At 26.0% G+C, this 12,240-nt stretch overlaps 2 protein-coding genes and 1 non-coding gene across 4 annotated transcripts; 2 read left to right on the top strand and 1 right to left on the bottom strand.

Moving 5' to 3' along the window:
• Positions 1 to 7: 7 nt before the first annotated feature.
• LOC105422168 (uncharacterized) lies at positions 8 to 5,542 on the top strand. The gene is made up of 5 exons (XM_089082258.1): positions 8 to 810; positions 1,820 to 1,939; positions 2,080 to 2,301; positions 4,020 to 4,264; positions 5,158 to 5,542. Exons 1-5 carry the CDS (start codon positions 720 to 722, stop codon positions 5,407 to 5,409), a joined length of 930 nt encoding a protein of 309 aa, XP_088938384.1. The 5' UTR covers positions 8 to 719; the 3' UTR covers positions 5,410 to 5,542.
• Positions 5,543 to 5,706: 164 nt separating this feature from the next.
• On the bottom strand, positions 5,707 to 8,824 carry LOC105422167 (uncharacterized). Of its 2 annotated transcripts, none has more exons than XM_011631452.2 (4): positions 8,618 to 8,824; positions 7,038 to 7,115; positions 6,598 to 6,673; positions 5,707 to 6,398 (listed from the first exon to the last, which is right to left on the bottom strand). In XM_011631452.2, exons 1-4 carry the CDS (start codon positions 8,621 to 8,623, stop codon positions 6,148 to 6,150), a joined length of 411 nt encoding a protein of 136 aa, XP_011629754.2. In that variant the 5' UTR covers positions 8,624 to 8,824; the 3' UTR covers positions 5,707 to 6,147. The 2 variants fall into 2 exon arrangements, with proteins under 2 accessions (XP_011629754.2, XP_011629753.2); XM_011631451.2 differs by having other exon boundaries at positions 6,598 to 6,688; positions 8,618 to 8,823.
• A 3,102-nt stretch (positions 8,825 to 11,926) lies between these two features.
• TRNAK-UUU (transfer RNA lysine (anticodon UUU)) lies at positions 11,927 to 11,999 on the top strand. Its single transcript has one exon. It is a non-coding gene; the product is annotated as a tRNA-Lys (tRNA).
• Positions 12,000 to 12,240: the final 241 nt, after the last annotated feature.

The raw sequence follows: 12,240 nt of genomic DNA, 5'->3' as shown, positions 1-12,240 counted from the left end.
TCTTAAGCACATTTCATACAATGAATTTTCATTCTTAATTACATAATCCTTTTTAATTTTTTCGTCTCTTCCCTTTTTATTCCTAACGTTTGATCATATATCTATGCATAATTTTATTTATTAATTATACGCTAAAATTATTTTTGTTCATTACTGTTTTTTTTATACTTTATTTATTTATATTTTTGTTTTAGTATTTTGATAATATAGTTTTATTATTTTTATATTTACATTGATAATAATTCAATTATATTCTGATGATTACGATTGGTAGAATTTCTTAAAACAAAATTGCATAATTTATAATAATCTTCTTTTCGTATACTAAATAATCAACAATTAAAAATTTTATTTTTATGTTAAAATAATAAGAATCAGCGATTAAATAATAATTGAAATTTGGTCCCTAATTTTCTTTACAATTTTCATATGTTATTAAAAATAGTTTGGTCTAAACTTTTACATTTATCCAAATAATAAACACAATTAATAAAAAAAATGTTTAAAAAATAATGTGTTATCAAAATCTTATAAAAATACATGCTACGCAATGAGAAATTTTTGCAAAATATTTTACATCTTTTGTGTAATTTTTCTTTGATGCACTCTCTCTTTCTCATCAGCCAATAAGATGATAAAATCTATTTTTGAGGGCAGATGGAAGTCACTGCAGTCTATAATTTCGGCTACATCGTGAAGAATTCATAACGTGCAACGAAATGTCGAGAATCACGCATTATTTTCTGTTATTGTTTTATCTCATTTTGTATTTGACATACGATAGTGTGAGTAAATCTTTACGGAAAATACGTAAGTGCGAAACAAGTTATTTATCTTGTATTAATAGTTTTTAGGTAAAACACGATTTAATTAAAAATTTTATAATATATAAATATAAAAATATTCATTTATTATATAATATATAAATAAATTTTATAATATATAAATATTTTATTAAAACTGCATAACATTCGAAACAAAATTTTAATTTTTATAGATAAATATAATATTTAACAGTTATAAACTTTCAAAGAGTTACAATATTGAATTACTTATACAAATTTATTTAAATAATTTTCAAAATTAAGTTTTAGATATCTTCTTTTTTCTTTTATATTTATCTTATTTTATACATAATATATTATTAAAAAATAATTATTCATAAATCTTAAAATAACTGGATATCCAATAAACAAAATAATAGTAACATCATATCAATATATTGTAATTTCCTTAACAATACAATTATTATATTATTGAATGAGAAATTATAATATTGATATAATACTGGTAGTTGATGTCAATTAAAAATAAAAATATAAAAAATAACAATATTAAATTTATATCCAATATAATATTTTGCAATCAATTTTTTATTTGTAGATATAGAAAATAAACTATAATTATAAACTCAAAAAAGAAAGTTTTATCATGAAATTAGATATGTTACAAACTCTCTCTATTAACAATATATTCTTAAAAAATTGCCTACAATTTTTTTATGTATCCCCTTTCTAAAAAAAGGCATAACATCGATTACTCGCATTTCTCGAACTTTATTGTCGTCGCTTTTCCTTGGTGCCTATTGATTCTCTCGCTAGCTTCGTGAATAGTTATCATTGTATTAATTTCACAGAGGATTGTTTTGACAATTGTGTATCAAGAAGTTTAAAATATTATAATATAACAGTATAATAGTATTATATTAATTTTTGAACTTATGTTGAAAAAGATAAGTAGCGCGCGCGCAGCGCACGTTTATAATATCTAGTTGTTTATTAAAAAGTATGATTTATCTGTAACATATTGCAATTTTTAGCTGTGATTGAGGCCAATTTCACCAACGATGATATCACTGAAACGCAACATACCATTTGTAAAATTGCAACGGAAGATGTAATTGCAAATGCATATGCTACAACAGTACTTACTAAATCGAGTAAATAAACATTCAAATTGTTAAAATATTAACGCATATTATAAGACAATTGCTCGATTGTTTCTATCGATTTAACATTATAATCTTATTCTTATACAGAAAAAGCTAATTATTATTGATGAAAACGTATTTATTTCCAGAAATAATGGATGAAAAATTTGCAAGTCTAGAAGATAGATTAATCAAAGAATTTGCAAACATTAAATGGATACTTTATAACATTCTGGAGCAACAGTCGAATTATTTAAAAAGTATACAAAATGCTAATCTTTATGACGCTATATCCGACAACTATTTATCTCCGAGGCAAGATGAGATTGATAAATTCAACAACAGCATGCAAAATTTACCAATATTGAATGGTTAGTTAGAAATTATTACAAATTTAATTATATTTTGAAAGTTAAACTTGAAGATATAACACTTTTTATGACACATATAAATTCTTGAAATAATTTTTAGCATATAAAAACGCAATTATTATCATAGTTTATAATAACAGTAGACTAAGTTCACTTTACTCTCAACTAAACATGGAATAGTTCTTCAGCAACTGGTGGACTTGAAGTTCTCAAAACTTTGCAAAGTGCCTCTGCTACCATAGCCTATCTTGCATATAAATGATATTACTGTACTATTGGACTTGCTGGCAAAAGAACAATCTTGCAACAATTACAAATGTTATTAAGTTTTAATTAATTATACATTTATACAACAATTATAAGAGAAATTTTCTAAGTTAGTAATTTAATATTAATTATTACGAAAAAGTTCATATATGTCATAAAATAAACTATGAATGGATTTTTCTTTAAAATCATAATTTTACAAATGTTATTTAGTATAAATTTTAATAATTACTATTGAATGATCAAAACTTCAATTAGAATTCCGAATAAACAAATAATGCTTATACATCAATTTCATTTTAAGTCCTATATAAAAAAATTAAATTGCTTTATTTTGAGTTATTACTTACATAATAACGTACTTTCTAAAGTAACGCAAAACGTGACATTTCAGCTTTGTATGTATTATCATACGTGTATGTGAGTCTATTTTAGAATAATAACCCAAAATATAATGCGAATAACGCGTGCAGAAGTCTTGCACTTCTTGCATAATATGCATTGTTACTTCAGAGTCTAAGCTAAACATTTGTATGTAAAAGATCCATGGTTTTATGTAAATGGATTCTGCATCGTGGGGGAGGAAAGGCGAGTTCGCCTTGTCCATAGGACAACAAAGCTGAAGCTTAGTCAGGATAAACATGATTTAAACGAAATGAATAGTACAACGAAGTACTGAGATTTATTTCGAATTGCAGTACAGTGATTAACTCTGACGCGTTTGAATAATAAAAGCTTTGCGTAATCTATTGAGAAAGCAGTAATACTTATATAATACGATTGCTGTTAAATTTGTAGTTAAATTTTATTATTGAACTATAAACTATATGAAATTAATTAAATTATATATAACTGATAAATATAACTGAAATCAATATCTTAATATAATTAAAATATTTTAAAACAAAATTAATAAATCTTTTAATGAATTTAGATACTAATCTTTTTTTAATGAAAATTTGATGAGCGTATTAATTGATATATTTGATACAAAAATCAGTATAAAAATCAATAAAATAGTCAATTTTTAAAAATTAATTTTATATAATTTGACTGTTAATCCTCAAAGTACATACATATTGGTGTAAATTTATTCTAAATTTATTGAAACATGAGGTTTTACTCTCTGATGTTACCTCTGATGTTAGTTCAGGTCAGTAATTTTCGATGCCTCAATTAGTTTCATAATTAAAGTTTTCATCTTGTAATAGTTATACTTTAAAGGTTGAATTATATATATCAAAAAATATCGTAATAGCAAAAAAAATTCGACTACATAAATTGAAAGATACGATATCTAATAATGTCATAGAAATTTCTATTTTTAAATTTTTTTATATAAAAATCACAAAAGAGATAATAAATGTGAATAATATAGGAACATATTATAACAATTATGAGATGAAAGATAAAATAAAAACAAAAATGAAATCAGGCCACTCTTATTCTAGGTTCAGTGAAGGCGTTCATCTATTATTGGCAGGTAAAAAACTTCAATATGATGCTGATGAACTGGCAGACCGGTCGTTCGATGCGCAGTTCTACCTTCTATGCGGGTCAAAGTGGTTACGCCATGTATTTGAAAATTACTCCGAAATATTTTCCCGACGGCACGGTCTTCGTAGGTGTTGGATTAACTCGTGGTCGTTACGATTCCGTTCTTGCGTGGCCGTTTCCATACAGAATCCACCTCGAGGTACGTATAGGACGATCGAAACTTATGAATTGAATAGTCCCGAGAATAAATTAGTAACGCCGAATAAGATACAATTTCGTAGGGGGTTTTCGAATCGCGAAAAAGGCAATTGCGAAGCACAAAAGAGACCCCGGGGACGTGGAGAGACGAAAAGAAACATTGCGTCGAGATGTCGTATCAAATCCTCGTCGCAGTTATTTACCAAGACAGAGGAACCTTTCTGACGCGATCGAATCATTTCAAATGAAATTAGAAAGTTACGACTACATAAGATTCTTTGCTGCTCGTATTTTATAAAAGAGATAGATAAAATCAATATCATGCGGAGCTGTCTTATTTTCTTATTTTATTTTATTTTTTTCAGATAAATATTCAGATGATATTGAAGAATAATTCAAATTTTTTAACAAATAAAGTATTCGTTGCATTCTATCTTATGTTTCATATTTAATGTTTTAATTTAAACTTTTGAGTATTTTTTATTGAATTTTTGCATAAATAGTTTATTATTTAAAATTAATAAATAAAAAAGATAAAATTGATAAATTTATTATTAATACACAAACATTAAATTAATCCACTAAATTAATTATGTACTTAATATCAATTATAACTCATTTATTGTTTAATTTATTAAATATCTAAAAATAGAAAATAGAAATCTAAAAATAGAAATGTATTGTTTTAACAATAATATAGAATTAGTAGAATAATTAATTAATAAATAATAAATAATAAATAATAAATAATTTCTTGGAAATCATTTTTTAATAAAGCTACATTATCTGATTAAATTTAATATAAATTTAATAAATTATAAAATTTAATATAATTTAAAATTTATATAACAAAATGCGGCATTTAATATTTATTGACATAATTTAATCCAACAGGTATTAGATCATTCTTTGCAAGGCGCACGTGAGGATCGACGATCTCGCATTTGGGATCCAATTACGCTTTGTACGGAAGATTTCTGGGGTAGACCAAGAACGGCAGATAATCCGGAATGCGTCGGACTGAGTATTCCCAGACGTGTAATTCTATCAAAATCATTAATAATAACCGCGTCTCAACGATATTTAGGAAACACCAGGTATATGTGGAATGGAAGTGTGCTAATAAAACTTGTCGTTTATTTGTAAACTCTTTAAGATAAGTGTAATTACGAAGCAATGTTATCAATATATTTGCTGCTATTAAACCGCATATTATATCATGATTTGTTATGAAAAAATAAGAAAGAGCAAAGTCAATAAAGTCATTATCTTGCATTAATTAACTAGATAATAAATTTTGCATAATTTATTGAACATAATCCAGATTTAATTTAACAATCCAATTTAACAATTTAAAAAATATGTGGTTTTTAAAGTTACTTAGCAAATTAATTAAAATATTTATCGAGGAAGGATAAGATATAAATAAATGATAATCGAAGCTTTCGTAAAATAAATAAATATTTTTAAGCTAATACTAGCTAACATCAATATTATACTGATTATATTTTTATATGCTTCTTTCATGAATAATACATTTGTAGCGGTAAAATTTCTCAGAAGTTGTATATAAAATAAAATATCATATAATTGTATAATTTTTCAAATGTAGATTTCTTTAATTACAATAAGGCAATAAAATGAAAATAAATATTAAGACACATATGGGCGCCATATAATGAATGCAAAAGATGCACTTACATTCTGTTGCAAAAGAAGAAATAAATTACAATTAAAACATTACAATTTCATTAATGTAATTCTAATCAGATATTTGATATAATCATAAATGAAGTTTGTATTATGCATTTAAGAATGAGAAGATACGTTCCATCTGTTAGAAATTCTTGTGGCGCCCATGCATCAGATTGTGTTCCGTTAAAATTAGCTTTCCATCGTGTCACGTAGAGGCATTTGACCCGAAAGATAAACTCGTGGCATTTGTTGTAATCGGTAATTGTATTCTTCGCGATCCATCGTTTTCCAAATGTTTTGCTTGTCGGCGTTCAGCAATGCTCTGTATAAAGAAACCGGAAGCTGAACGTTGCTCATCGTTCGAAAGTCCGGTAAATCTTGCAGAATGAAAGTTCCTTTTTTCTTCACTCTTCTTTCGTCCGAAAAAAATCTGCCGCATCCTACACAAGATATTGAAAATATTTTATCGGTTACTAAAATTTCAAAGGATGCTATTATCATATAATTTATATCATATAAATGTTTTTATAAATAAAAAAAAATTCACTTTTTAGAAAACGTTTAAAATTATTTAAAAATAAAATGTTGATACTAGTAATATTAATTACTGAAAATCTATCATTGATAACTGTTTCTTACCTGTGAAAGCATTGCAAAATGGCCTTTTTGGTCTGGTTGTTTTCTCCGTAAGGGCGTCTAGAAGTTGCCGCTCGAGCTGTAAAAGTGAATTCTGTCCTCTCGATTTTATTAAAGCTATTTTTATTTTTTTCAAAATATTTTATATTAAAATTAAATGAATATTTGTAATATTGATTTTATATAGAGAATGGTCCTTCTATTATTATTTTATTAATTTATTTGATATTTATGTAAAATAAATAAAATCATATTTAAAAGATTTTGGAGAATTTGTTTAATTATAATTATAATATGTTGTTTGATTTAATTAAATTTTAATTAAAAAATAACTATTTTTTTTAAATAAATATAATAATTTACAAATTCCAGAAATAATTTAACAAGAATTTATTGAAACGCTTTAAATTATATAAATAAATTATTGAAATGTGTATTTTTACCTTGTCTCTCAAAACCTCAGTGTTTGCCACCTTCAACAGGCATATACAGGCCAGAGTACAGCAAAGATATTTAGTAATCTGTATAACGAAACATGATAATAACACATAAAACTGGATATTTTCCATACTAACTACGTTACGTATGATATAATAAAAATAATGACTAACAAACAAATGATGTATATCCCGCGTGTATGACTTTTAATGTTCATGTTGCATAAGCGTTATAGAGGATTTCTAGAACCGATGCTTAAGCTGCTTAAACATTCGAGATCAATTTCATATTATGGTTAATTAACGATTGAAGTTGTTACGTTGTTTGGAATGCCATACGACACGTATGCAATTTGGTTTAATTAATTCAATGGAGATAATTAATAATGATTTCGCATGTATTAACATTTCTTTCAATGATATTGCAGAAAATTACAATTGGTTTGCATAATATGGGAGTAAAAAAATAAGATTTGCGTTATTATCCATGGTATTCAATATGCGGACTGTTCTTGTAAAAATTATCGGTAACATTTGTTATTTTATACTGTGCTCACTAGTAGCCATATGTTAAATATTGTTCCATTATCATAAGATATGCATTTAACTTCAACATTTGCGTATTTTTTTAGTCAAGAGTAATTTTTCCACCTAGATTTATTAGAGCATATGTTATTATCTTTCCAAGTATCTTTGTGTTAATGTTAAATGTATTGGTAAATTAAATCTTTGTTGAAATTAAAATTTTACAGTTCTCTTTGAATTATATAAAAAATTCTATCGTTCATATATATGAACGATATATAAATATGAAATTTAATCCGTACTTTTGAACTTTTAATATTATCATCACATAATCATGTTTATCGAAATTAATAAAGTCTTTGCAGATTTATATTATTTAAAAAGATAATCAGCTTGTGTTATTAAGCAATATTTATAAATAGATATTTATAAATATATATATATAAATATATAAATATAAATAAATATATATATATATATATCTATTTATAAATAAATATATGATTTATTTAACATATGACACAATTATATAACATATGATTATTTGATTATATAAATCACAATTACAAACAATTAATAAAATTGCAAAATATAAAAATATATTCAAATTAAATGCATAAAAATAGGTATAAATGCACTGAAGTGAATTGAACCATATATATGTTATTCAATAAAATAGATATATTTAACCAATTTTTTTATTATAAAAATTCTCTTCGAGTTATGCTTTAATAATAAAAAAGTTTTATTTTCTACATTTTTATGTATAATAAGTCACTTTGCAAAATCGTTATAAATCAATATAAATATATCTAAATATATTTCTCTCCACACATATATTAAATATTGATGTATCAAAAATATTTTAACTTATAATTTAAAAAATATATTTTTGACAAATAATTTAATATTATATCAAAGCACAATACTATAAAATTTGAAAAGTAATAGCGATTAAATCGATCTCGATCATTGCAGACTTATCCGAAATTAGTGTTGATATTGTGGTGGTTCTCTCTTTCTCTATTTCATTACAATCGTTATGAAAAAACACGACCAACCTTCATAGCGTGATCTTCTCTTCGAACGATTTGTAGAATCTCCGAATTCTCCAAGATGCAAGCACTTTGAAGCAAGCACCTCTTCGAAATAGTTACGTTCTCGATCAACTGTCAATACAGAATACGCGTTTATTTGCCAAAGGGTCGTCGCGCGCGGTTGAAGCCGTGGCTTCTCTCTCTCGTTTGAGGGGTGAAATCGCGCGGTCGCTCTTCAAATATAATCCCCGCCAATCCCTTCCATTGGAGGGTAAGTGCCAGGGGGGTGGATGCAAGCGCCTGGAGAACGCATGACCGCAAGAGCGCGCACGACGATCATATTTCACACTCCGAAAACCCCTTCTTCACCAAGAATACATTTCAGACCTATAATTTCGTAGGCAACTTACGGACTACACATCCGGCTTAACCCTTTCGAGACAATCCTCTTTTTTCCATTGTTACATCTCGGCTAGGTAAAGATGTAAACAAGAACTTTGCATGGGTGCGCGATTAGAGATTTTTATTTTGTTTTACTTTTAATAAAAAGATGAAAGTACATCTTTTATTAATAAATTTGTATCATGATATTCTATAATTATAAATATAATCTCTTTCTTTCTCTCTCTCTCTCTCTCTCTCTCTCTCTCTCTCTCTCTCTCTCTCTTTGATTTTATCTGTTTTAAAAAATTAAGTCAAATAAATAAAATTTTTATTTTAATTTTAGCATATTTGAATTTAATATAAATAATCAATTATTTAATTTAAAATTTTTTTATCTAGAATTTTTTTATCCAGCAAGCACAATATTACATGTAACGCATATGTTGGTTGTAACTTCCTACTCAATAACGTAACTGTTACATAACACATGTATTATATAACAGTTACATTGTTGAGTAGAAAATTACAATTAACATATACGTTATATGTAACATGCTGGATATAAATAAAATTATAAAAGACATTGGAAGTTATTTTTGAATTAAAATTAGATTATTTCTTCATTAGAAGACACATAATATTAACTTTTGCATAGCTATCCTTTAGAGATTACATCTGAACTCCGAATTCCGTGACTACTCGCAAAATGTACATCTTATGCAGTTCGGCATGTCCAATAATTCATGTTGTCCCTTAAGATCCACGGATCATAAGTTGTCATAGGTCATAGTTGTCATAAGACGGTTTAACGTTGGTGTCGATGACAATATTGATGCAGCATCGCATCTCGACTATTTGAAATTTTATTGCGTACCACCTGCAAAAGAATTCTCGTTCTCTCGCACTTCGTTATGATGCTGTACTAATTGGTTGCAAATTTCAAAACGATTCGATACGCAGTATCCAAATTCATCGCAATACAATGATAATTTGATTGATATTTTTTACGTAAAAATTGCAGTGTATATTGCAGTGTAGTCTGTAGAAAATTTAATTTTACATCGAAAAACTATGTACAAAGTAAAAATTGAACGTGTACAGTATAAATTCTGGAAATATCAGTATGTGGAGGTGTAGAAATGTCGATTGTTTCAAGAGATATTATCTAATTTCGATTTATTTTGAAGCCGTTATACGTAAAAATATTATTAAAAGAAATATATAATTGTTTTTTTCGAATTTGTTTCTTGTTTAATCAACATTGATCTCAATTTTATTTTATGTTCGGTAATTAGCATCTATTTTGCATCTCATAAGATTTAATAAAGTATTCATTCATGATAGCATAAATGAGATCTTTGTAATATATTAGATTTTTTAAGCAGAAATCTAAAAACAATGTATTAGTTTCAAATTACGAAAATCAAATTTCTATCTCGGATGTGCATAAATTTACAAAGTTTTCGTAAAATTCTACCGACGGAACATTTGACAAGCTAATTAAAAGTAAAAGAAACATTTGATGTCGTAATAGCGTGACAAGTAACAGAATTTACATTTCAATAGTAATAAAAAACATTTTACTTTCGATTTATACAATATGCATGAAGACAATGTAAGTAGATCTCCTTCTAAGGTTTGATTTATCATGTATTTATACGTACAAACAACAACCTGAACTATGCAAAAATTGAAAGCGAAGGTATCAGAACTGAAAAGATTAGTCGATTAAATCGATGCTAGGAAACGAAGTCTAGTGAGTCAGCCGATAAGAGTCTCCGTATAAAAAAAATCATAGAAAAAACAGCCAGAGTTAAGTACTTACACCGTTCTCACATCAGAACCCGCTGAGTTACGATTAGGTCGTTCAACCTGGTCGGTCAATGGCTGTTTATGTTTTTTTTTTCACTTTTCCTTTTAGTTAACATATTTGCTGCCGACAAAATTTTTGATAAGATTAACAAAAGCCGCTGAGAGAAAGAAAGAGAGAAGAGATGAATTAAAAAAAAATAAAATTAAATTTTATTTGAGATAGTAATAAAAAATCGCTAGTTTAACAGAATGCTAATTTTTTTTGGCAGCCAAACAATTAACTAATTACTCAATGTTAAGATGATAAAGGTATTGTGTATGATTTTTGTAATTCTAAAAAACGAAACAATAAATATGATTTATCTATTTAACTAATAAGATAAATTGTCTTTGAGCATGTGCTCTTCTTTCTCTCCTTAATATTTAATTCTAAATTATTAAAAAAATGTTTTCCTTATCGGAAGATATATACAATAATTATATCATGAATAAATACTGAATAATAAATTGTGTAATGAAACCACCGATTTATTTAAATAAAGATGATTTCTAATTTTACGATAGGTATAAACGCTGCTGCTAAATTAACGGCGCGAAGCAGTAAATCACTGCTTATAGCTACTGGATGATAGTTCACTTATGAATAAGAGATGCGTCTTATGGAAAATATATAACCATCTTGCATAAAAGAAAATAAATATGTTCATAGTCTGTCGTTTATACAGAAGCATTCAACACGGTGATTTTCAAAGCGTTCATTGCTTAAGCAAATTAAAAAGAAGATGCAAAGAACATTTACATACATATATAAATTTTTTTAAATTTAGTATATTCAATTCATATTTTGTGGCAATTATATTAAAATAAATAACAATACAAATTCCAAAATTGTAAGAATAATTAATTTAGAAAACAATTATGTTTACAGAATGAATTTTTTTTTAATTTTAAGAAAAAGATGAAAACCAAGCAACTCATATTATTTTGATTTTTAATTGTCTTTTTTATTAATAAATATTATTATAGATTTTATTTAATACAAAATTAATTATTATATTATGAAATATAATATAGGTATATACATATCATTCAATTGAGCAAAATAGAATACAATATTAACCATCAATTTTCTTGATCGCCCGGATAGCTCAGTCGGTAGAGCATCAGACTTTTAATCTGAGGGTCCAGGGTTCGAGTCCCTGTTCGGGCGACGTTTTTTTTATTTTATAATGCAAAGTATTCAATTTTTACATATCACATAATCATGTTTAATGTAAACAGTATTGATATATTATTATTTCATAAATTTTTTCCTTATTATATGGTATAAATTTTAAAGATACAAATATAATTGGAATAGATTTTCTTTTTATATGTTATGTGTTAATATTCGAAAAATTATATATCTGAATAATCTAAAATATAGATAAATATAAATATAAAAATATTTT

This window comes from Pogonomyrmex barbatus, unplaced genomic scaffold, assembly GCF_055798465.1.
Source record: "Pogonomyrmex barbatus isolate J1 unplaced genomic scaffold, ASM5579846v1 scaffold6, whole genome shotgun sequence".
Taxonomy (NCBI): Eukaryota; Metazoa; Arthropoda; class Insecta; order Hymenoptera; family Formicidae; genus Pogonomyrmex; species Pogonomyrmex barbatus.
This window is presented reverse-complemented; position numbering and strand designations above follow the sequence as displayed.